The following is a 26,836-nucleotide window of genomic DNA, read 5'->3' as shown; positions in this document are numbered from 1 at the left end:
AGTTGGTGATGCCATCCAACCATCTCATCCTCTGTCATCCCCTTCTCCTCCTGCCTTCAATTTTTCCCAGCATCAGAGTCTTTTCCAATGAGTCAGGTCTTCCCATCAGGTGGCCAAAGTACTGGAGTTTCAGCTTCAGCATCAGTCCTTCCAAAGAATATTCAGGACTGATTTCCTTTAGGATTGACTGGTTTGATCTCCTTGCGGTCCAAAGGACTCACAAGAGTCTTCTCTAACACCACAGTTCAAAAGCATCCATCCTTTGGCGCTCAGCTTTCTTTATAGTCCAACTCTCACATCCATACATGACTACTGGAAAAACTATAGCTTAGACTAGACAGACCTTTGTCAGCAAAGCAATGTCTCTGCTTTTTAATAGGCTGTCTAGGTTGGTCATAGCTTTTCTTCCAAGGAGCAAGTGTCTTTTAATTTCATGGCTGCAGTGACCATCTGCAGTGATTTTGGAGCCCCCCAAAATAAAGTCTCTCACTGTTTCCATTGTTTCCCCATCTATTTGCCATGAAGTGATGGGACCGGATGACATAATCTTAGTTTTCTGAACGTTGAATTTTAAGCCAACTTTTTCACTTTCCTCTTCCACTTTCATCAAGAGGCTCTTTAGTTCTTCTTCGCTTTCTGCCATAAGGGTGATGTCATCTGCATATCTGAGGTTGTAGATATTTCTCCCAGCAATCTTGATTCCAATTTCTCCCAGCAATGCTTCATCCAGTACAGTGTTTCTCATGATATACTCTGCATATAAGTTAAATAAGCAGGGTGACAATATACAGCCTTGATGTACTCCTTTCCCAATTTTGAAACAGTCTGTTGTTACATGTCCAAACTAAACACAATCACAGAAAACTAACCAAACTGATCACATGAATCCCAGCCTTGTCTAACTCAATGAAACTATGAGCCATGCTGTGTAGGGCCACCCAAGATGGACGGATCATGGTGGAGAGTTCATACAAAATGTGGTCCACTGGAGAAGGGAATGGCAAACCACTTCAGCATTTGTGCCTTGAGAATCCCATGAACAGTACGAAAAGACAAACTGGGCGGGGCCACTGAGATTTGGTGGTAAGGGAACACCTTCATGAAGAGAAGATTTTTAAGCAGATAAGAATGGCAAGAAGAGGGTGATAAGGTGATAAACATCACTAGCATCACCTAAGAACTAGTTAGAAATGCAAATTATTGGGCTCCACCTCAGATTTATTGATTCAAAAACTCTGGGGTTAGATCCAGCAACTTGTATTTTAACAAGCCCTCTGGGTGATTCTGAAGAACTCTTAAATTTGACAGCCACTGATCTAGGGTTAGACTGAGTCAGAAAAGGGGCCTTACCAGAATTGTTTTGGCCTTAGGACATTTACATGTGCTCTTTCCTCACATCTTGTGAAATGATACTTCTTCAAGCATTCTGAACTTGACTGTCAAATTAATCTTACTAAAACTCTTTTTTGGGGCTGATATCATCATCATCATCATGCCTGTTAAAAATCTGAATTTCAAAGCTCTCTACTGCGCCGTAGAGACTGAACTCCATTGTCTGTCATCAAAAGCCCTCGAAAATCTAGTACTAATATACTGTGGAAGAGTGCTACTCTGGTGACCTCTCCAATGAGGTCTTCTCTGTACTGCGCCCAGCACTGCTCGGACCAGTAACCTGCGAGAGAAGAGATGCTGTGCCGGGTCAAGGACCTCCCCTTAACTAATCCAACAGATTCCACTCCCTCCTACTTTGGAACACTTGCTCTCAGAAGTGCCTTCTTTCTGCTAGTACTTTATGTCATTTAATCAAGATTAACAAAAATTCAGATCAGTCTGTATGCAATGCACCTGAAAAATGCTTCCTTAATCCTCTTGAGCTCAATATAACTTTTCCCTCGAAGTCCCCCAAACATTTTTATACCTCTTAAAAAAAAAAAAAAAACAAGCATTCTGCCCAGGACTATAGTCATTTCTTTCAAACACTGAATGTTTTATGTGCACTGACAATGTGCCAGATATTGTTCTAAGTGCTGACAATAATGCTCAGATGCTATACACTATTCTATATGCCAGACACCATTCTAAACACTTTTCTGTGTTCTCATTCAATCTTCAAAAAAACTTCCTGTTTTCACACAAGGAACTTCAGGAACAGAACAATTAAGAGACTTCTTTAAGATCATACTGCAAGTAGTGGAGTCAAAATACAACCCCCTGCCCCAGAGCTTATCCTATCAACCATTTCTCTAAACTGCCTTTAACAGATGTGAACAAGATAGCTCCCTGTTCTCATGGAACATGCATTCTACTAGTGGTGGTTAGCGGTATGGGGAAGGGCAGTAGTAAGTGATACATACATGCTTAGTCGCTCAGTGGTATCCGACTCTTTGTGACCACATGGACTGTAGCCCACCAGGCTCCTCTGTACATGGGGATTTTCTAGACAAGAATACTAGAGTGGGCTGCCATGCCCTCCTCCAGGGGATCTTCCCAATCCAAGAATCAAACCAGGGTCTCCTGCATTGCAGGTGGATTCTTTACCAGCTGTGCTACCAGGGAAGCCAAGTGATACATATAAATCTACAAAATTACTTCATAGAGTGATAATACAATGAAGAAAATAAAACTCTGTGACATAATACAGTGATGAGAAGTTGCTCTACATAGGGCAGTCAGAGAAGATCTTTCTGAGGTGGTAACATCTGGGTGAAGACCTACATGTCCAGAAGTAGCAGCAAAGACCTGTAAAGAAACTCCAGATAAAAAGAACAACCGGTGCAAAATTCCTAAGACACAGATAATCTTAGCATGTTTCAGGAACAAAAATAAGGCCCATGTGGCTGAAGGATGGTGGATGGAGTGGAATGATTAGGTTGGAGAATGAGCCAAGGCTCAGATCCCTTACAACCTCAGAGGCCATGATAAGGACTCTGTATTTTCCTGAGTAACACGAGGAGATTGTAAGCAGGGTAATGACATTACCTGATTTATATGCTGAAATGTTAACTCTGCCTGTTAATAAACTCTATTATAGAAAGGCTAAAGTGGAAACAAGGAGGCAGCTCAGCTGTCCATGTGGGACACAAACATATGGAGATCAAACCAGCAGGATTTACTGAGGGAGTGGATATGAAAGAAATGAATCATAGATGGCTCCAAACTCTTAGGCATGAGCTACAGTGTAAATGGCAGCATTATTTACAGAGGTGGGGAAGATTAAAGGAGAATGTGGTTGCGGGGTTAGGGCAATAATCATGTTTTAGATATATTGTGTTTGAAACAGTTATTCAATACCCAAATGGAGATGACAGGGAGACAGCTAGATATGAATCTAGAGATAGCGATTTGAAAATAATTTGATATATCTGGCAACTTCACCAAGGGTGAGTAGAAAGAGAAGGATGGAACGCCAAGCTTCTTAGGCACTTCAGCATTTCAAAGCCAAGCAGAAGAGAGGCACCAAGTATAGGATCCTGTAACCTTTCTCAAATACAAGTCTGTGTTTTTTTTTAATGAAGTGTAGTTGATGTATAATGTAAGTTACACGTGCACAATACACTGATTCACAGTTTTTAAAGGTAACACTCCATTTATTGGATCGCAATACAGTGATTCACAGTTTTTAAAGGTTACATTCCATTTATTGGATCACAAGTTCTTTGAGAGGCAGGACAGTGTCTCCTTTATTTTTGCAGTACCCTGTAGAACTTAGCTTAGTAACAGAAACTCAGAGATGCTCAGTACATTTTAATGAGTGAATGAATTTGACATTGGACTTCTCAAGCTTTCACTGCAGAAATATACTTGATAAAGGCAACAGTGCCTTGCATATAGTGGGCACACAAATATTTGTTCAATGAAAGAAAGAAAAATCCTGTGTTTTAGTGCTCACACTGTTCCAGAGAGTATAACAAGGAAAGGGGGAAAGCAAGCAGCGGCTTACACCTCCACGCTTCCTACCAATGACAATCACAAATGCCCTAAACCCTTCATTCTGGTCCCGACCACAGAGTAGACAGGGAAGGTGGGGAATGGCACTAGAGACGGCAGCAAAGAACAAAGGGCTTCCAATTCCCATGCTAAAACAGGGTTCTGGTTTTCATGCCATAAATAAGTATTAATATTAAACAATTATATACCAAGCTCAGATGGTAAAGCACCTGTCTGCAATGCAGGAGACCTGGGTTCGATCTCTGGGTTGGGAAGATCCCCTGGAAAAGGAAATGGCAGCCCACTCCAGTACTCTTGCCTGGAAAATCCCATGGACGGAGGAGCCTGGTAGGCTACAGCCCATGGGGTCACAGAGTCGGACACAACTGAGCAACTGCACTTTAACTTTCTTATGCCAGGCACTAGAGTACCATCTTCCCTGGCGGCTCAGTGATAAAGACTCTGCAGTGCAGGAGAGGCAGGATACACAGGTTCCCTAGGTTGGGAAGATCCTCTGGAGAAGGAAATCCCACGGACAGAGGCCTCTGGTGGGCTACAGCCCGTGGGGTCACAAAGAGTCAGACATGACTTTGTGACTAAGCAACAAAAAAGTAAGTACCAAGTACAGAGCAGTAGGCAAAACACAGTGTCCCCCAAAGAACTTCCATTCTAAAGAGGAAGGCATCTATTACATAAACAGTATACATGCGTGCTCAGTGGCTTCCGCTGTGTCCAATTCTTTGACCCTATGAACTACAGCCCAACAGGCTCCTCTGTCCATGGGATTCTCCAGGCAAGAATACTGGAGTGGGTTGCCATTTCCTCCTCCAGGGGATCTTCCCAACCCAGGAATCAAACTAACATCCTTTCTGTCTCCTGCATTGCAGGTGGATTCTTTAGCACTGAGCCACCTGGGAAGCCCCACCTAAACAGCATATAGGTATGTGACTACATTTCTAAGAATTTTGCTGAAACACAGTATGTCTATACCATTGCACAGAACGACAGGGAGCAGAGGTTGAAAGGCAGCAGGTTTCTAACATGAAATACCTTAAGAAGTCAGGTTGGGAGATAGAGAAAGGGTGAGAGATAGGTGGAAGGGACAGGGTGTAGGAGAGCTTTATGGTAGAAAGCAATTTAGGATGACCCAAGGAATTTTAAATGGACCAGTAAATGCAGGACTATATTCAACACATTTCAGATTTTTAAAACCTTGACCTTAAGGTGTAGGAGTCACAATGGAAAGGTACTAAGCAAAGGAACAACATGATCAAACTGGTAGATTTGTGTTTTTAAAAACCACTCGGACTTCCCTGGTGGTCCAGTGGTTAAGACTCCACGCTCACAATGCAAGGGGTCAGGTTTGATACCTGGTGAGGGAACTGATCCCGAATACTGCAAGAAAGATCCCAAGTGCCACAACTAAGACCCGGCATAGCCAAAAATTAAATCAAATTAAAATCACTCTGAATTCTATGAACAGAAAAAACTGAAGTGAGAGAGGCAGAGGAATGGACTGGGAATTTGGGGTTGGTAGATACAAACAATTACATTTAGAATGGATAAATAACAAGGTCCTACTGTATAGCACAGGGAACTATATCCAATCTCCTGGGATAAACCATAATGGAAAAGAATATTTTAAAAAGAATGGAATATATATGTGTGTAAACCTGAGTCACTTTGCTGTTCAGCAGAGATTGGCACAACATTGTAAATCAACCATGGACTTGTGCTTAGTTGCTCAGCTGCATCTGACTTTTTTCAGCCCCATGGAGCCAGCCAGGCTCCTCTGTCCATGGGGATTCTCCAGGCAAGAGTACTGGAGTGGGTTGCCATGACCCCCTGCAGGGGATCTTCCCAACCCAGGGATCAAACCCAGGTCTTCCACATTGCAGGCGGATTCTCTACCATCTGAGCCACCAGGGAACCCCAAATCAACTATACTTCTGTTTAAAAAAATAAAGGAATGAACTGAAGGAAGGAAAGGAAAGATTTAAGATTATTTAGTTATCCAAGAGAAAAATAATGGTGGCTTGGATCAGGCTGGAGCAGCAGAAACACAAAGTAGACAATTTCAAGACATTATTTAAGAGATGAAATAAAAGTCAGCAAGGTTTGGTGACAGAGCATGCACGACTCCCGGGTTCTGGCCTGAGCAACTAGATGGACAGAGGCGTGACTGAGAAAAGCTTCACTTGAGAAGCAGAGGTGGGGTGGATGGGGAAAGTATGAGCTCATCACTAATGATTCCTGCTACGTAGCCAATAAAAACTCGAAGAGGTAGATGGATACGCAACTAGGTGCTCAGAAGAGGTCTGGCCTTTAGATGTATATATGGGCATCTCTAGAGATGGTATTTTAAGTCATGGGCATGGATGTGATATCCTAGGACAAAGCACAGAATGGATAAGAAATCCTATCAACCCCAAACCCTAAGGAAACAACATGTGGAGATTAGAAGAGTTAAGAACTAGTGAAGAACAGGAAAAAGCAGCAGCCCAGAGAGGAAAGAGGAAAGTCAGAAAGTACAGTGCTATGGAAATGAAAGGAAGTATGTTTCAATTAGGAAAAAAGATGGACAACAATGATAAAGAACACTGAAATAACGATATTAATGATGGTCAGGATTCCAGGCCAGTCATAAACGATCATTAACCCATTACATAGGCAGATTACACTATCAGACTATCTAAGTAGTCCAGTTCAGTAATGAAACATGCCCAGGTTTAAATCCTTGCTCCACTACTTACTTGCTATGTGGCTGTAAGTTTATTAATGTCACTATGTCTCAGTTTCCAATTCTTAAAAAAGAAGGTATAAACAATACCTACCTCAGAAGATTACTTTGAGGATTAAATAGTGTTTGCATTTATCACTTAAAACAGCAGCTAGCACAAATAAGTTGTCAGTAACTGACATTACTTACAACATTACAAATTACTTACAACATTGTTTCAACAGGACATTATGAACAACATAAATTTGTTCCAAATAACCTTTCACTACTTTGCGATTGTCTCAACTCCTTACAAATTGTGATATCTCAGGTCTTATCCCAAAAGCCTTAAGGAAAATGCTAGACTTAAAACTTACTCAAAATGTCCTTGGGCTTACCCCTGTGGCTCACTGGTAAAGAATCTGCCTGCAATGTGGAGAACCTGAGTTCTATCCCTGGGTCCGGAAGATCCCCTGGAGGAGGGCATGGCGACTCCCTCCAGTACTCTCGCCTGGAGAATCCCATGGACAAAGGAGTCTGGCAGGCTATCATCCATAGGGTGGCAAAGAGTCGGACAGGACTGAAGCAAGTGAACATGCACACAAAATGTCCTTAATATAGTAGCTGACCACTTCTGGAGAAGCTAATCATTGTTTTGTTTTTTGGAAGGACAACCTAGACCTATCACACTCATTACATTCATACTAAAATCAGGATGAATTTATAATTTATTTAGGAAATTCTAAAAACTGGTGGCAAAAAAGACTGTTTCGAGTCAAAAAGGCAAAACAAATACAATTTTATTTTAAAACAAAATTATTTCCGTTTAGTCATCTTCTGGTGTATACTCAAACACCAACACAACATCTATCATAACTGATGAAATGGCCTGTCTCTTCCTATTCTGTTCAAAGACACAGAGAGACAAGGTGCAGGTCTGTAGCTTCCTGATGATCATCTTATATCCAAAAACATGCAAAGGTATTTAGAGTATCTAAAATAGCCCCACAAAGAATATTTCTAACTGCATGGTGACAGATAAAGATATATGCTCAATTGGTCCCTAAAACTAAGAGGACAAATAAATGGAAATGTATATACAATCACGTCTTATCCCTGAAATTTCCATGTACCCAGCAAGAAATATTTTAGAAACATTCAGGATCTCTATACACTCTATTTAAAGTGAAATGCTTGAGTTTTCCCATTCGCTCTTTATTTTTCAATTGTTAAACCAATGGAAATATCTAGTATCTTGTGGAGCCGTTATATCAAGAAAGTGTTATTTCAGAACTCATGAAAAAATGTTTACCATGCTATTTCCTATCAACTGATGAAAATGTTTCATTTCAGGACCAAGTAAAGACATAAAGTAGAATGTTAGATCCCGTATCAGTAGTATCAGTAACAACTGAACATCACTACCATCTGCTAGCTTCTGAATAGGTTATTGGAAACAAGGTGACAGACAGGCTAACTCCTTTCGGGTAAGTATCCACATCACATCATCACAACCAGTATTCATTTGCACCTTCAAGAAAAACTGCCACAAGGGGGAACAAAAACATTCAACTGATACATGAATTATGAAACAGCTTTTCAAAATGTTATAAAAAAATATGAACAGTCTTCTGAAAACACACAATACTTAAAGACTTACAGGGCATATTTCAGATTCAGTATTTTTTATATAACTGAAGAGAGCACTCGCACAGAATAAAATGAGGTACAATTAAGAAGTGTGTGTAGCCCTGTACAGATGGCCTGATCCTAACACAAGATGTTAACAAAGCAAGTTCATGGGGGAGGGGGAAAGCCTGCATTTTCTATGCTATAATTTAGCTAACTCCACCCCCAAAATATATTTTAAGAGGGGAGGGGCTGAGCATTTAAGAATCAATCGTTTTCAATAAACAAAATAAATCCCTTTTAGATTATGTGTTCCAAATAAATCTACTTACTGTTTTCAAATGTGTTTGGGAAGTCATTCTTTGTTACTTTGATAAATAACATTTGGAAAATATGACAAGTAGATTTTAGTTTCTTGCCTCAGAAGTATTCTGCTAAAAGAAACAACAGAAATAACTAGATAGCATTTGTTTCATGTACCTAATAAAACATTTGTCATTTAAAACATAAACTATGGTGCATAAACACCTATCATCGTTCACTGAAGAGAAAGTAACTTTAATTTGTAAATTATGGTATATATGCAAAAGCTACTTGAAAAATGATAGTCAAATTACCACCAAAAAAACCACAAATAAATAAAAGGGAAAAGTGCCAAACATTTTTCATGAACTCCTTAAACTGTATATAATTCAGTTATGACTATTTCTGAGAGGTCTCAGCATTTAATTATTTAGCTCCACACTGGCACATCACATTATTATTTTCTTAACCCCATATCTTTTAAACAAAGCAAAGGACCCTAAATTTTCTATGAAAGCGTATTTTCCTTTTCTTGAACGAATTTTTTCTCATTCTCTCAACAATCATCCCAAGGTACTAAGACAAAGACCAGTTACTCTTCGCACATACTTTCCAAATCATGAAAGTGCAACTTCTACAAAGAAGAAAACCTAGAATACTGTAATATATATAAAGTAAAAAAAAAAAAAAAAGTTCACTTCTGTTGTGACAATAATAAAAAAAATCTGATGAGATCATAAAGCCACGAAGCTTCCTGTTGGTAGCTGAGGATGAAGTCATTAGCAACCCAGGATTCCCTGGTCCTTGTAATCAGAAGCTGCACCTACCAGATTTCTGCATTGTTCGGCAGTGGCTTTAAAACACCCCGCTCCCAAATCGTCCAAACCAAACCACGCCTTCCAGTTATCATTCAAATGGACCGTTTCACAGTGTAGCACTACTACACATTTCCCGCGAGCTTAAACGTCTAGTAAGAGTCAACATTTTAGATTCCCTTGGTCATGCTGGAGCAAAGATGAACTCTTGAACCCCACGCTACATGAGCCGGGGCTTCAGAAACGAGATGGAGAAGCATGCTTCGGTTCTTCAACCTTTACGGCCTTCACTGACCGCCCCCCTCCTCCGGTTTCTTCCCAACTCTTAGTCACCCCAAAACACAGAAGGCAAAGAGAGAGTCCTTACTTCCTGCTGTTGTTAAGAGGAGGACACCCAAGAGTAAGTTTGAACGCATGGAAGAGAAACAGCTTCATCTTGGCCACCACTGCGAACATATGTCACCCAGCCCAGGCGCAGCGTTCGCATCCCCAGGGCCCCCTCCCAGGCACCCATGTCCCCGGGATTCTCCTGCAGCATAGACCACCCGCCCCCCGCCCCAGGTCCCCCAATGTCAGAGACTTGGCTCCGCGCCTCTAGCGCTCTCGCCTCCCCCACCCTCACGCTCACCGCCGGGGCCCCCAAGACCACATTGTCCGTCACAATACAATGGAATGTCACTGCCCCGAACGATCCTCGGTGCCCCGCTTGGCCCCCCGGCACGAGTCCCGCGTTTCCCTGATCGCCGAGTTCAGCCAGGAACCCAAACTTCACCATGTGGAAGCCCAGGACGCGGAGGTGACGGGGACCCACGACTCCCGCCCAAGCCTCCCTTTTACCCACGCTCCCCAGCTGCGAATCCCGCATCGGGCGCCCCCGCCCACCCTGAAACCACCCCACAGGAGTTAGCAGCAGCCTCTACCGGCAGGGTGAGGGCGAGGAGACGAGCGGGGGGAGCTCCCCGCCGATCCGAACCCTCGGGCGGGGCTGCACGGGGGCGAAGGCCCCAAACGCATCCCCGGCCTTTCCCGGCCCGCCAGGACCCCCCGCCGCCCACTCTCCCTACCTGGCCTTGAGGCTAGGGCTGCTACCGCCGCTGCCGCTGCTGCTGGAGGCGGCGGCCGCGGCTCGGGGTTCGTAGGCCCAGGCGGGGGCGGGGGGTGGTGCGGCGGCGGCGCTGGAGGGGGCGGCGGGGGGCGCGGGCGGCGGCGGCGGCGGCGGCGGCGGGTCGGCGAAGCCGGAGGTCGCGTAGTTCCTGTCCATCGTGGGGGCGGCGGAGGGCGGGCGGGCTGCGGTGGGGGCTCCTCTAGGGCCCAGTGAGAGGGGGGCGGGAGGGGAGGGAGGGGGCGGGGGGAGGAAGAGGAGGCGGCGGCGGCGGAGGGAGCTGCCCCCTCACATGGCCGCGGGCGAGCGGGCGGAGGGCGCGCTGGCCGGTCTGTGCCGGGGGGAGCCGGGCCGCGGTGCGCCGCGAGGCCCCAGCTGGGCGTCAGGGGAGCGGCGGCATCCGTGGCCGGGACTCGCGGCGGCGGCGGCGGCGGTGGCTGCGCCCCATGTTGGTGGATTTCCCAGGATGCACCTCCCGCCCCCCCGCCCCCGCCTCGCGGCCTCGCCCCGCCTCCCCTCGGCGCCCCGCGCTCGCGGCTCGCGGGTAGAGACGGCCTCCTCCTCCGCTGCTGCCGCCGCCGCCGCCTCTGGAAGGCCAGCCCGGGCGGAGAAGGCTTGAGGCCTGCCCGGCCCAGGCCGGCTCCGGGAATCGTAGGGGCGACCGCCAGCCCTAGCCCGCGAGCCGCGGACTTCCCGCCCTCGGCTGCTCCAGGGGAAGCCGTCGGCGCTCGCCGCGCCCCGCGTGGGAAGGGGCCGCGCCTGCCGGGCTCCTCCGCGAGGGAGGGGGAAACTGAGCGGAAACCCGGCGCGGGGTGCTGCGGCGGGGGAGGCTTGTCAACGCGTTGCCTGGAGTTCGTTATCTGACCCTTCGAGTTATTTTGAGTGACTCAAATACTCAGTTCCCACATCGCGACTCCTTTCCCTGCGCCTCGTCCCAAACCAGAAACAGCTGAGCAGACTGTTTTACAGTTCCGTTTACTCCCTTCCTGCCCAAAGCTTGCCGGGCTAGAGGACCCTTTTCCTGCTGTTAGGGGAGATTTATATTCAAAGAGATTCAAATTCAAACGTGTTCTTTTCCAACCCTCGTTGAAAGGACCTTTCCCTGGAGGGCTCTTATTAACTGTCCCCACCCCCACCTTGGGGATTTTTCTTTCTGGGTTTCAGAATCTTCTGTCCCAGGATGAATACTGCCTCTTCATTGATTAATACAGCCACCATCTGGATGACTTTAATTACCATAAATTTAAACTCACTGTGCACACACTGTGTTGGAGTTTTTTGTTTGAGGCTTGGAACTTCAGCAGGACTCTATCCAAACGTTTCCTGTCCGGCGTCCAGGTTGTTTGGGGGAGGAGGGGAATTAAACATTATTTGCGGTTCCCTATTGTATATGACAGTTGTTGTTTCTTCTAGTAACTTATGAGTAGTGAAACAAGAATCATAGAAACCACTATTTGGTCCTTAAGGCATAAAAGTTAATAACAGTGAAGTTGATTGACCATCACCCTTTTAAAAAATCAATACAGGTTTAACACCTATTTATGTGCTTAGTACAGAAATCTGTCCCTCAAGATAAGCTTAACATGAAGGTTAAACAAATCAGGCATCGTAGAAGACAATAAATCTGATACATTAACTCTGATCACCATGCAAAAAGCAACTTAAACTTCACTAATCCCTGGTTTTGGACCTGCTGTTCCTTCTGAGATTAATTTTGTCCTGGAAGATTCTGTTTTCCTCCTGGCGCCTACATCCTTTTGTTCCTATTCATTCCTTTTTTTGTAAGTCTTTCGTCACCTATGCTGCTTGCAGTCCTGTCCCGGGGTGGGGAAGCAAGGAAGTGAGTAGTCGATATTTACAAATGAATTCAAATGTGTGGACACAAGTGACTTTGCCGATTTTATGTTAATCCCAGTATGCATTTTCTGAGGACATCTTTGAAAAGTGGTTTTCTTTGGAGAAGGAATTTGCCAGATAATCTAAGACCCTGCAGAGAAGTAACAAATATTCCATACAACATTTATTTTTCTTACTTCTGACTGGAAATCTGTAATCTATATAAATAAAGCAAAGTTATAAGTATTTTTGTGAGCACTAAAGTTTTGCCTGTATGAAAAGTGGAGTGGCATGTTATAAATGTTTTATGGCAGTTTGATACTCACAACTGGTACTCAGAACTTATGCAGGCAATACCAAACAAGTGGCAATAAAACCTTTATAGTCCCTCACACCATTATGTAGTTTGTTTATGTCACATAAATCAGAGAAAAAATATTAAGGGAAAATTTTAGTATTTTAAAAATAGTATTAGTCTGTCACCATATGTGATGTTCCTTTGCCCATTAAGTGAAACTTAGTTTACCTTAAGTCAATGCAAGTATATTTCCGATGTTACAAAATGTCTACAAATAACATCATAAAACATCACAGTCTTTTTGGTAAAATTAATGATACTTTGGCCACCTCATGCGGACAGTTGACTCATTAGAAAAGACCCTGATGCTGGGAGGGATTGAGGGCAGGAGGAGAAGGGGACGACAGAGGATGAGATGGCTGGATGATATCACCAACTCGATGGACATGGGTTTGGGTAAGCTCCAGGAGTTGGTGATGGACAGGGAGGCCTGGTGTGCTGCAATTCACGGGGTCGCAAAGAGTCGGACATGACTGAGCGACTGAACTGAACTGAATGATATTACCTGAAGAATGTCATCTTCCCTACTGAAAACATACTCCCAACACTGCAAACTTTTCATGTTATCTTTCAAATAATTCCCAACCCAGCTGTTTGAATCTGATCTGTTGTTCTTATTGTTTAGTCTGTAAGTCTTGTCCAACTTTTTTGCACCCCCATGAACTGTAGCTCACTAGGCTCTTCAGTCCATGGGATTTCCCAGGCAAGAATACTGGAGTGGGTAGCCATTTCCTTCTGCACAGGATTTTCTTGATCCAGAGATCAAACCTGTGTCTCTTGCATTGAAGGCGGATGCTTTACCACTGAGCCACTGGGGAAGCCCTTTAAGTCTGATTTAAACAGCACCAAAAGTCGACAATGAGCCTTGTTGTTCTTGTTTTAAATAAAAATATTCATTCTACTTTTTGCCTGTGGAATTTAAGATCCAGATCAACTGTTGTCTTTCATGACATTTCCTCATCATTCCAAGGCAAAACCAATTGCTTCCTTTTCGGTTGCTCTATGGTGCCTATTGCATCTATTGTATTTAACACTCTCTTGTTGCATTATGATTAGTTGTATATCTGCCCCTTTCTCTCACAGATCATGAGTTCCTTAAAGGAAGGAGTTGTGTTTAATTCATCCTTCTATTCTCAGTATTTAGTGCTACCTCTGACATTAGGCTCTAAAGTAAAGTAAATTCGCTCAGTCGTGTCCAACTCTTTGCGACCCCATGGACTGTAGCCTATCAGGCTCCTCCGTCCATGGGATTTTCCAGGCAAGAGTGCTGGAGTGGATTGCCGTTTCCTTCTCCAGGGGATCGTCCCAACCCAGGAATCGAACCCGGGTCTCCCGCATTGTAGACAGACGCTTTACCGTCTGAGCCACCATACATATTTATTGAATGAATAAATCCAAATACAATTTTTTAAGTAGCCATTCAGAAATTCCACTTAATCATTTACGTGCTCTTCTGGAAACAAAGGCAACTTGGTTGCAAGATGAATTAAGATCCTACACTTAGAAGTCTTTCCTCCTCTCCCACCCATGTCTTCAATTCCTTCTGAGTTTTACTGTCTATAAGTTAGTGATGTCTCAGAAACTGTCCATGATGGACTTACTGGTGGTCCAGTGGTTAAGACTTTGTGCTCCCAATGCAGGGCACGAGGGTTCAATCCCTGGTCAGGGAACTAAGATCCCACATAATACAAGGCATGACCAAAGAAAAGAGTGTCCATGGACACTCTTCTCACATTTCCCACCTTCCTCCCATCCCATTAGAAAATCGCCATGTATTTAAACTGGTAGGAAGCTTAGCGTAGTTCATCACCTTCATTCTGCTATTGAGGAAACTGAAGCCCAGGGTTCAGATTGTTTTAGGTTAATAGAGGCATTCAGTTGAGGGAGGAAGTAATGAAACTGTATCTCCACTGAGGCAGCCTTGTTTTTTTTTAGCTTGTGGGGAAATGCAGTGTTGGGGGTTGACAGATTTGAAATGTAGTCAGTAACTCCATATATTCTAATGTTACGAAAAGACTAACCATTATTTAGAAAGATGCAAGGAGGTCAAGTTTTGTGGCAGTTGGGTTGATTAGGGGAGGGGTCTTAATCTTCCGTTTTTCCTTTCTCTTCTGGCATATAATCCTGTTTTTGCTGGGGGAGAACTGATTTCACTCTCTAAGGTCAACATCAGAAATTAAATTACAATATCAGAAATGAGGGAGTTCCCTGATAGTCCAGTGGTTTGGACTTGGTACTTTCATGACCACAGCCCCCTGTCAAGGAACTAAGATCCCGCAGAAAAAAAGGGAAAAAAAAACAATCAGAAATGAAGTAAGCCCCACTATCATTTTCTGTGAGGCTTAGATCCTATCAGCCATCTTTGGCTGCTATCTCTGTTGCTTGTCCTACCCTCCAGGGAAACCGTGATGGGGTCAGAAAAGCTGCATTTATACTTGCTTCTTTGGAAGCCACAGGTGTCATTCAAAGACAGCGATGACTCACATTCCTTCTGGTGAGTAGAGTTTCAGAAAGCCTACTTGACCATCAGTTTTACAGGTAGAGGAAGTGGTCTGAACTATGAATTAAATGATCTCTTGAGCTCTGTGACTATAGTTTAGCTGATAGGGGTCTGGAAGAAGCCAGGTTGAATAATTGGAGACCAAGAGGTAGGGGGTTAGAGCCCACTTTAAGTATGGGCTGGAAAGATAGGGGTGTGGTCTGATCAAGTCGATCATTGAATGATATCTTTTATCTCCCTGAGTAGGTTACAGGAAATTTAAACCTCCTTCTGTAAATCATAGCAGAAGATCTCCTGGAGAAGAGAATGGCCACCTACTCCAGTATCCTTGCCTGGAGAATTCCATAGACAGAAGAGCCTGGCAGGCTACAGCCCATGGGGTCTCAAAGAATCAGACAAGACTTAGAGACTAACTCTTGCACTTTTACTTTCATCAGAATAACCAATATGGAGAGCCAGAAAGCCAATGCCACTGCTGCCACCTCTTCAGTTCCAACAAAGCATGAATTCTCCGTGGACATGACCTGTGAAGCCTGCGCTAATACTGTCACTCATATCCTCAACAAGCTAGGAGGAGTTCAGTTTGACATTGACCTGCCCAACAAGAAGGTTTGCATCACCTCTGAGCATAGTGTAGACACTCTGCTGGAGACCCTGGGGAAAACAGGAAAGGCTGTTTCCTGCCTTGGCTCCAAGTAGAGAGGGCCTGGGTGTCCAACCTGCAGAATAGATCCTCTCCCATCTTCCAGACAGATCTAAGACCTGTCAGTCCTGCTCAGCCAATGGAATTCTGCAGAGACCCTCACCCTGCTCCTCTGGAGCTGCCCTGCAATGAAGTCCAGCTGCTTTTGCTGGGGAAGAAAAAAAAAGTGTAGCCAATATGTATTGAATATGAATGTGCTGGGTCCTGTGCTATGGGCTTTTTATAGTTTATCTATAAACTATAGTATATCTATAACTATATTTAATCCTCAAAATATTCTTACACTGTGGATATTGGTTATTATTATTTCCATTTTACAGGAAATTGAGGCTTAATGAAGTTAACTTCCCAAATCATGTAAACTAATATAAATTGATGCTAATACAAGTGGAGCTTCAAACCAGCTATATTTGACTTCTGAACCCAATAAGCTTGGTTAAAGTGCTACTGCCAGATATCTCCACTAAAGTGAAAGTGAAGGGAAAGTGAAGTCGCTCTTTGCGACCTCATGGACTGTAGCCTGCTAGGCTCCTCCATCCATGGGATTCTCAAGGCAAGAATACTGGAGTGGGTTGCCATTTCCTTCTCCAAGGTATCTTCCTAACACAGGGATTGAACCCAGGTCTCCCACACTGCAGTCAGACTCTTTATTGTCTGAGCCACGAGGGGGTCCTATCTCCACCAAAGAGTGGCTATATTTTCTTTTATAGTAATATTTTGTTTGTACTTTAAGAGTGTAAACTCTCAAAGCATCATTCCTTCACCGCTGGTTTTAGTATCTCTATTAGTTTCCTATGAGAGCTGCAGCATATTATCACAAGCTGGGTGGCTTAAAGCCATAGAAATATATGTGTCACGATTCTGGAGGACAGAAGCCCCAAATCATGCTGTCTACAAGGCTGTGTGCTTCCCCTGGAGGCTCTCGGAGAGAATTCTTCCTTGTCTCTTTCAGCTCCTAGGGCATTCCTTAAGTTGGCTCCCTCATTCTAATTTCTGCCTCTGTCTTCACATTCTATATGTCTGTCTTCTCCTCCATCCTTTATAAGAACACTTGTTTTTGGATTTAGGGCCCACCTGGTTAATCTGCAAGGTCCAATGCTGTAAAGAGCAATATTGCAAAGGAACCTGGAATGTCAGGTCCATGAATCAAGGCAAATTGGAAGTGGTCAAAAGGGGATGGCAAGAGTGAACGTCGACATTCTAGGAATCAGCGAACTAAAATGGATAGACTGGAATGGGTAAATAAAACTCAGATGACCATTATATCTACTACTGTGGGCAAGAATCCCTTAGAAGAAATGGAGTGGCCATGATGGTCAACAAAAGAGTCCGAAATGCAGTACTTGGATGCAATCTCAAAAACGACAGAATGATCTCTGTTCGTCTCCAAGGCAAACCACTCAATATCACAGTAATCCAAGTCTATGCCCCAACCAGTAACGCTGAAGAAGCTGAAGTTGAACGGTTCTATGAAGACCTACAAGACCTTTTAGAACTCACACCCCAAAAAGATATCCTTTTCATTATAGGGGACTGGAATGCAAAAGTAGGAAGTCAAGAAACACCTGGAGTAACAGGCAAATTTGGCCTTGGAATACTGAATGAAGCAGGGCAAAGACTAGTAGTGCCAAGAAAATGCACTGGTCATAGCAAACACCCTCTTCCAACAACACAAGAGAAGACTCCACACATGGACATCACCAGATGGTCAACACTGAAATCAGATTGATTATATTCTTTGCAGCCAAAGATGGAGAAGCTCTATACAGTCAACAAAAACAAGACCAGGAGCTGACTGTGGCTCAGATCATGAACTCCTTATTGCCAAATTCAGACTTAAATTGAAGAAAGTAGGGAAAACCACTAGACCATTCAGGTATGACCTAAATCAGATCCCTTATGATTATACAGTGGAAGTGAGAAATAGATTTAAGGAACTAGATCTGATAGAGTGCCTGATGAATTATGGATGGAGGTTCGTGACACTGTATAGGAGACAGGGATCAAGATCATCCCCATGGAAAAGAAATGCAAAAAATCAAAATGGCTGTCTGGGGAGGCCTTACAAATAGCTGTGAAAAGAAGAGAGGCAAAAACCAAAGGAAAAAAGGAAAGATATAAGCATCTAAATATAGAGTTCCAAAAAAAACAAGAAGAGATAAGAAAGCCTTCCTCAGTGATCAATGCAAAGAAACAGAGGAAAACAACAGAATGGGAAAGACTAGAGATCTCTTCAAGAAAATTAGAGATACCAAGGGAACATTTCATGCAAGGATGGGCTCGATAAAAGACAGAAATGGTATGGACCTAACAGAAGCAGAAAATATTAAGAAAAGGTGGCAAAAATATACAGAAGAACTGTACAAAAAAGATTTTCACGACCCAGATAATCAGGAAGGTGTGATCACTCACCTAAAGCCAGACATCCTGGAATGTGAAATCAAGTGGGCCTTAGAAAGCATCACTATGAACAACGCTAGTGGAGGTGATGGAATTCCAGTTGAGCTCCTTCAAATCCTGAAAGATGATGCTGTGAAAGTGCTGCACTCAATATGCCAGCAAATTTGGAAAACTCAGCAGTGGCCACAGGACTGGAAAAGGTCAGTTTTCATTCCAATCCCAAAGAAAAGCATTGCCAAAGAATGCTCAAACTACCGTACAATTGCACTCATCTCACACGCTAGTAAAGTAATGCTTAAAATTCTCCAAGCCAAGCTTCAGCAATATGTGAACCGTGAACTTCCAGATGTTCAAGCTGGCTTTAGAAAAGGCAGAGGAACCAGAGATCAAATTGCCAACATTTGCTGGATCATGGAAAAAGCAAGAGAGTTCCAGGAAAACATCTATTTCTGCTTTATTGACTATGCCAGAGCCTTTGACTATGTGGATCACAACAAACTGGAAAATTCTGAAAGAGATGGGAACACCAGACCACCTGACCTGCCTGTTGAGAAACCTATATGCAGGTCAGGAAGCAACAGTTAGAACTGGACATGGAACAACAGACTGGTTCCAAATAGGAAGAGGAGTACGTCAAGGCTATATATTGTCACCCTGCTTATTTAACTTTTATGCAGAGTACATCATGAGAAACACTAGGCTGGAAGAAGCACAAGGTGGAATCAAGATTGCAGGGAGAAATATCAATAACCTGATATGCAGATGACACCACCCTTATGGCAGAAAATGAAGAGGAACTAAAAAGCCTCTTGATGAAAGTGAAAGAGGAGAGTGACCAAGTTGGCTTAAAGCTCAACATTCAGAAAACGAAGATCATGGCATCTGGTCCCATCACTTCATGGGAAATAGATGGGGAAACAGTGGAAACAGTGGCAGACTTTATTTTTCTGGGCTCCTAAATCACTGCAGATGGTGATTGCAGCCATGAAATTAAAAGACGCTTACTCCTTGGAAGGAAAGTTATGACCAACCTAGATAGCATGTTGAAAAGCAGAGACATTACTTTGCCAACCAAGGTCCGTCTAGTCAAGGCTATGGTTTTTCCAGTGGTCATGTATGGATGTGAGAGTTGGACTGTGAAGAAAGCTGAGTGTCGAAGAATTGATGCTTTTGAACTGTGGTGTTGGAGAAGACTCTTGAGAGTCCCTTGGACTGCAAGGAGATCCAACCAGTCCATTCTAAAGGAGATCAGCCCTGGGATTTCTTTGGAAGGAATGATGCTAAAGCTGAAACTCCAGTACTTTGGCCACCTCATGCGAAGAGATGACTTTTTGGAAAAGACTCTGATGCTGGGAGGGATTGGGGGCAGGAGGAGAAGGGGACGACAGAGGATGAGATGGCTGGATGGCATCACTGACTCAATAGACGTGAGTCTGAGTGAACTCTGGGAGCTGGTGATGGACAGGGAGGCCTGGCGTGCCGCGATTCATGGGATTGCAAAGAGTCGGACACGACTGAGTGACTGAACTGAATTCAACTGAACTGAACTGGTTAATCCAGCATGATCTCATCTCAAGATCCTAATGGCATCACCAAAGACCCTTTTCCCAAGTAAGGTCTCACTCACATGTTCTGTGGATTAGTAGACGGATACATCTTTGGGGGAACCACCAATCAACTCACCATAGCATCCACTGGTGAATTTTTAAAAATGTAATTACACATGCACACACTTCTACAGTCATTTTTTTAAAGTGATATATTCAATTTTGTTGACCTTTATTTATTTGGCCACAGGGCATGCGTGCAGAACTTTCCCAACCAGGGATCGAACCTTTGCCCCCTGCTTTGGAAGCATGCAGTCTTAACTACTGGACCACCAGGGAAATCCACCTGATGATTCTTGATTGAAGCAATTATTATTATGGTTACTGAATTGCGATTTTTCTAAATCCATCTTTTCTTTCATAATCGTTAGTTATCATTCTTCTATAAGAAGGAACTTTTCCTTATCTCTTGTTTATCACCCCATCTATCTGTTTATCCATTTCAGTATAAATTCATGAATTATTTTTTATTCAGTGGATTTGCATTGTGCAGAATGAACTCAGCAGGTTCAGGTTGTCCAAATGTTGTATATTCCAAAGAAAGGTTTGGCCCTCGCCAGGCTCCAGGGGCTGGAGCAATAAAGAATCTGTCTGCAATGCAAGAGATGTAAGAGATGCAGGTTTGATCCATCCCTGAGTTGGGAAGATCCCCTGGAGGAGGACATTGCCACCCACTCCAATATTCTTGCCTGGACAATCCCATGGACAGTGGAGCCTGACAGGCTACAGTCCATAGGATCACAGAGAATGGAACACGATTGAAGCGACTTAGCATCCAGGCTCCAGAGCTATAACTTCTAAGCACTTGGAATATCCTGCCTGTTAAGAGTGGTTTTATTTACCCTAGGCCTTGGACCACACCAGTGAGTAATGCCAACAATGTGATTTATGGTGGGGGCTTTGGACCACGCAGTATCAGCTTGACCTCCTGAAGGTTTAGGGAATTAAGATCAGTCACCAGAGAGTCAGCCACACCTATGTGAACAACCTCCCCCTCAAAACCCAGGACATCAAGACTCAAGTAATCTTCCGTGATTGGCAGTACTTCAGGTGACGAATGTCCACGGGACCCCATTGGGAGAGCACAACTTCAAGCTCTACCTTGTCTCCCTCACTTATACTCTGTTCTATGTGCCTTTTGCCAATGCTGATTTTAATCTATATCCTTTCATCTTAACTGACTGTGTCCATCAGTGTAGCAACTTCACTGCCTGGTGAGTTCTTGCAGCAAATCACTGAATATGAGGATGATCTTGGGAGTCCTAGAACACAATGTTATAGTCCATTACCATATTTATCTATTTTGATGTTCAAATAGTCCCAAAACTGACCCAATACCCGAACATTTAATTACTTTAGTATACTTCCTCACAATGCTGCTGCTGCTGCTGCTAAGTCGCTTCAGTCGTGTCCGATTCTGTGCGACCCCATAGGCGGCAGCTCACCAGGCTCCCTCGTCCTTGGGATTCTCCAGGCAAGAACACTGGAGTGGGTTGCCATTTCCTTCTCCAATGCATGAAAGTGAAAAGGGAAAGTGAAGTCGCTCAGTCGTGTCTGACTCTTAGCGACCCCATGGACTGCAGCCTACTAAGCTCCTCTGTCCATGGGATTTTCCAGCCAAGAGTACTGGAGTGGGGTGCCATTGCCTTCTCCCCTTCCTCACAATAAGGAGCCACAAAAATCTAAACCAGAGAGTAAATGACCAAAGTCACAGAAAACATTCCCTTGTCCTTCGTAATGTCCTACCCCATTCCACCCACATCTGCCAGAACGGAACATCAATGTATCAACACAAGAAGTACATCTGTGTCTCTATATCTGTTGTGCAAATAAGAACATCTGGATGAACTGAGGGATTGGGATTGACGTATATATACCATTAATACTGTGCACAAAATAGATAAGTAATGAGAACCTACTGTAGAGCTAAGGGAACCCAGTGCTGTGTGGTGACCTAAATGGGAAAGAAATCCAAAAAGGACGGGATATATGTATAGATATAGCTGATTCACTTTGCTATACAGTGGAAACTAACACAGTGTTGTAAAATACGTCAAGAAAAATTAATTTAAAAACAAGCAAACAAACAAAAGAACATGAGAAGTACAGTCCTGGGAGTTCCCTGATGGCCTAGTGGTTAGGATCTTGTATTCCATTGTAGTGGCGCAGGTTCAGTCCCTAGTCAGGGAGCTAAGATCCCACAAACTCCATGGAGTGGCAAAAAAAAAAAAAAGAATTAAAAGGAAAAAGAATAAAAATTAAAAAAGAACAAACACAGTACCTTCATAGGTTTATATACAGAGACACACACACACACTCTACTCAGAGAACATTTTTGTAATTTAAAAAGTCAGCACATGTCATGTATGGCAAAACCAATACAGAATTGTAAAGTAAAATAAATAATAAATTAAAAAAAGTAAGGGGAAAAAAATAATCTCACACAGTCTAAGAAAACTGTGTTTAGGAAAGTTTGGCAACAAAGTGATAAAAGACACTGTTTTAGGGTTCTTAGGCTGGGATGTAGCTGTTTTAGTGAGCTATTCAAATCTAGAATGGCCTTCTTTTATTTCTTGGAGAAATAAATAAGTTGTAAAAAAGGTAAGGCTTTCAAGCTGTAATAATAAAGACTGAAAAAAAAAAGTCAGCACAGACTATTCAATATACTTGTTTTATTGTATTTATGCATACTCATTTCCTTTTTTTTTCCCACTAGTCATGTAACATGGCTGCTTGCTCACAACTTCAGAAACTCATAGGGAAACCATGGGTCATGACAAGTTGTAGCAGACTCCTCTGGTGTCCGCGTCGCAATCCCCTGGGTCACCTCTGAGACAGTGCTGACTTACACTGTGCACAGAGCAGCCTAACCCAGGACGCTGACACGTGTCTTTCTACATTCAGCTTTCTTAGGCCTCTCTGGAGCTCCCTAGAATGTAGAGAAATTTGCATTTCCCCATCAGGAGAAACCTTCAATCAGTGAAGAACGGAAGTCACTGGTAAATACTCCAGCCTCCCAGCTTCCATGAGGACTGTTATGAGAGGTATTTTGCATCCTTCTGAGAGTGGTCTTTACACAAGTGACCCGTTTCCTGTTGATGATATGCCATTGGTTTGTCCTCCTGTCCTACCTTTCTCCCTTTTCTGTCTTTCTTGCTGCCTCCCAATTAAACTACCTACACCCAAATCGTTCCACTTTTGGGGAACATTTGTTTACTATTGTTTGATATAACTACTTAATTTTAGTGCTGTAATTTGAGTTTTTACCAGTTCAGTTCAGTTCAATCACTGTTGTGTCCAACTCTTTGTGACCCCATGGACTGCAGCACGCCATGCTTTCCTGTCCTTCACCATCTCTTGAAGCTTGCTCAAACTCATGTCCATTGAGCTGGTGATGCCATTCAACCATCTCACCCTCTATTGCCCCCTTCTCCTCCTGGTTTCAGTCTTTCCCAGTATCAGGGTCTTTTCCAATGAATTGACTCTCTGCATCAGGTGGCCAAAGTATTGGAGCTTCAGCTTCAACATCAGTCCTTCCAATGAATATTCAGGGTTGATTTCCTTTAGGATTGACTGGTTTGATCTTCTTGCTGTCCAAGGGACTCTCAAGAGTCTTCTCCAGCACCACAGTCCAAAAGCAACAATTTTTCTGCCCTGACCTTTCTTTATGGTCCATCTCTCACATCCACACATGACTGTATGTCCTTTGATAAGTGACTGTCCCCAAGTCTTAGTTATTCAGTCTTCTCATTAACTATGAATTGATTAAGGGGACAAGGCAGGGTGAAGGAATGTTGCTAAAAGTGCTAGAAGCTACATCTTGAAAACATGTTCAAGAGGTCAGAACTGGGACAATCTCAAAGTTACCAATACAAGGGTAAAACAAGGGCAGGGGCTTCAGAAAAAAAAAAAAAAACAAACTGTGATCTTTCCAAACAAAAGCTTACATGCTCTCCCCCACCCTCCAACCTTGAAACAAAAGCTAAAGAGACAGAATAGCAAGGCAATGGCGCCCTACTCCAGTACTCTTGCCTGGAAAATCCCATGGACAGAGGAGCCTGGAAGGCTGCAGTCCATGGGGTCGCTAAGAGTCGGACACGACTGAGCAACTTCACTTTCCCTTTTCACTTTCATGCATTGGAGAAGGAAATGGCAACCCACTCCAGTGTTCTTGCCTGGAGAATCCCAGGGACGGGGGAGCCTGGTGGGCTGCCGTCTCTGGGGTCGCACAGAGTTGGACACGACTGAAGCGACTTAGCAGCAGCAGCAGCAAAGAGCATAGACTGAAGCCAGGCTCTCTTCATTTACTGCTTCTGCTGCTTACTGTGTGAACTTGAGAAGGCTACTTAACCTTTCTGTGCCTCAGTCTCCTCTTTTGTAAAATATTTGCCTGTAAATTATTACTTAGGTAATAATGCCTGCCTCATAGAAGTAATGAGAGAATTAAATAACAATATATGCCTAGAACAGTGTTGAGAACATAGTTTTCAGTTTTGTTTTGTTTTAGCTTTTTTGACATGAAGTAGATTAAAGAATCGTACAACGAATACCCTATATCATGCTAACGTTTATTACATTTACTTTCAAACTCTCAAACACATCATTCTTAACAGCCAAGCACAGTAAGGTGAGGGAAAAAAAAGAACGTAAAACTCTCTTTATTTGCGAATGTCATGATTATGTCATAGAAAATTCTAAGGAATAGTAGAATAATTGAATTTAACAAGATTACAGGATACAAGGTCAATAAATAAAACATAATCATATTTTTATACAGTAACAATAAACAGTTGGAAAATACAGTTTCTAAAAATTGAGGTATAATTCACAGATTCATTATTTCAAAGTATTCAATTCAATGGGTTTTAGTATATTCATAAGTTGTACATCCAATGCCACTATCTAATTCTAGAGCATTTATATCACCTCAAAAAGATATCTCATGTATAATAGCAAACTCTTCTCATTCCCTCCTCCCCCTAGCCTTTGACAACCATTCATCTACTTTTTATCTATGAAGTTGCCTGTTCTGGGCTTTTCATATAAATGGAATCGTGTAATATGTGTGGTCTTCTGTGTCTGACTTCTTTCACTTAGCATAATGTTTTCAAGGCTCACCCATGTTGTAGCATCTATCAGTATTTCATTCCTTTTTATAGTTGAATAGTGGATTATATGGATATGCCACATTTTGCATATTCATTCATAGTTTGGTAGACATTTGAGTGTTTCCACTTTTTGGTTATTATGAAAAGTGCTGCAATGAATATTTGTATACAAGCTTTTATGTGAATATGCTTTTAATTCTGTTGAATTTATACCTAGAAGTTGAAAGATTAAATTTTAGAAATAGCATTTTGAATCGCATAAAAAGACATGAACTGCTTAAGGATGAATTTAACAAAATATATGCAACCCTTGCATACTGAAATCTATGAATGTTGCTGAGAGATATTTCCAATAGCTTGAAAATATATATTATGGATCGGAGGACTCATAATCATTGAGGGTGATTCTTTTCAAAATTTTCTATATATTTAATGCAATTCTAAATTCCCAGAAGTACTTTGATTTAGAGGTTGACAAGCTAGTTCTAAAATATACATGGCAGGGCTTCCCTGGTGGCTCAGTGGTAAAGAATCCACCTGCCAACACAGCAGATACGGGTTCGATCCCTGGTCCAAAAAGATACCACATGCCTCAGAGCTACTAAGCCCATGTGCCACAACTATTGAGCCTATGCTCTAGAGCCCAGGAACCATGACTACCGAGCACAAGTGCTACAACTGCTGAAACCTGCATGCACTAGAACCTGTGCTCTGCAAAGAGAGAAGCCGCTGCAATGAGATGCCCATGCACCGCAACTAGAGAAAAGCCACCTCTCCTGGCAACTAGAGAACAGCCAGTGCAGCAACAAAGACCCAGCATAGCCAGTAAATAAATAAATAAAATATACATGCAAATGCCAAAATAATTTGTGGAAAGAATAAAGTTGGAGGACTTATACTACTTCTTTTTAAGACTTACTATGAAGCTATAGTGAGCAAAAACAGTACAGTATTGGCACAAGGATAGACAGAGATGAATGAAACCTAATAGAGGGCCCCAAATATATCAATTGATTTCAACAAAGATTCCAAGATAATTCAGATAATTAGGTGGGGAAAGGACAGCCTTTTAAATAAACAATTGCTAAAACAATTGCATAGTTGAATGGAGGAAAATGAATGTCAATCCTAACTTCATACCTACATAAAAATTAGACTTACCTGTAAAAGTTGAAACTATAAAATGTCTAGAAGAAAACAGAGGGAAATCTTTACAGTTTTGGCACAGATAATGATTTATTGACAGGACATACAAAATAATGAACATAAAAGAAAAACAGATGAATAGGATTGCATCAAAATTTTAAACTTCTGCTTTTTGAAAGACACCCCTAAGAAAATGAAAAGACAAGCCATGACCAGGACAAAATATTTGCCAAATACATATCTGATAGAGGATTTACATTAAGACTGTAGAAAGAATCCTTGTAATTCACAAGGAAGAAGAAAACAAACCAATTGAAAAATGGATGCAGATTTGAATGAATACTTGATAGAAGAAGACATGAACAGCTTGTTATGTTTAGTCGCTAAGTCATGGCCGACTCTTTGCGACCCCATGGACTATAGCCCACCAGGCTTCTCTGTCCATGGGATTTCCCAGGTAAGAATACTGGAGTGGGATACACAGATGGCTAATAAACACATGAAAAGATGCTTGACATCACTCATTATTAGAGAAATGCAAATCAAAATTACCTATACCGATCAAAATGGCCATCATAAAAAAATCTACAAACAATAAATTCCAGAGAGGGTGTGGAGTAAAGGGAACCCTCTTGCACTGTTGGTGGGAATGTAAATTGATAGAGCAACTATGGAAAATAGTA

At 42.8% G+C, this 26,836-nt stretch overlaps 2 protein-coding genes across 3 annotated transcripts in view; one reads left to right on the top strand and one right to left on the bottom strand.

Moving 5' to 3' along the window:
• QSER1 (glutamine and serine rich 1) overlaps positions 1-10,534 on the bottom strand; it is a 78,421-nt gene extending 67,887 nt beyond the window's left edge. Inside the window, exon 1 of one of the 2 annotated variants that reach the window (XM_040258964.1) lies at positions 10,458-10,534. The gene's annotated coding sequence lies outside the window, so the exon portion shown is untranslated. Of the gene's footprint in view, positions 1-8,607; positions 10,220-10,457 lie in introns of those variants that run through there. The other variant, XM_040258965.1, reaches the window with a different exon arrangement.
• A 5,102-nt stretch (positions 10,535-15,636) lies between these two features.
• LOC120876851 (copper transport protein ATOX1-like) lies at positions 15,637-16,044 on the top strand. The gene has a single exon (XM_040258963.1). The coding sequence runs from the start codon at positions 15,637-15,639 to the stop codon at positions 15,886-15,888; it is 252 nt and encodes an 83-aa protein (XP_040114897.1). The 3' UTR covers positions 15,889-16,044.
• Positions 16,045-26,836: the final 10,792 nt, after the last annotated feature.

The sequence above is a fragment of the Oryx dammah genome, unplaced genomic scaffold, assembly GCF_014754425.2.
Source record: "Oryx dammah isolate SB20612 unplaced genomic scaffold, SCBI_Odam_1.1 HiC_scaffold_17, whole genome shotgun sequence".
NCBI lineage: Eukaryota > Metazoa > Chordata > Mammalia > Artiodactyla > Bovidae > Oryx > Oryx dammah.
Note: the sequence above shows the minus strand (reverse complement) of the source record. Positions and strands in the feature narration are given on the sequence as shown.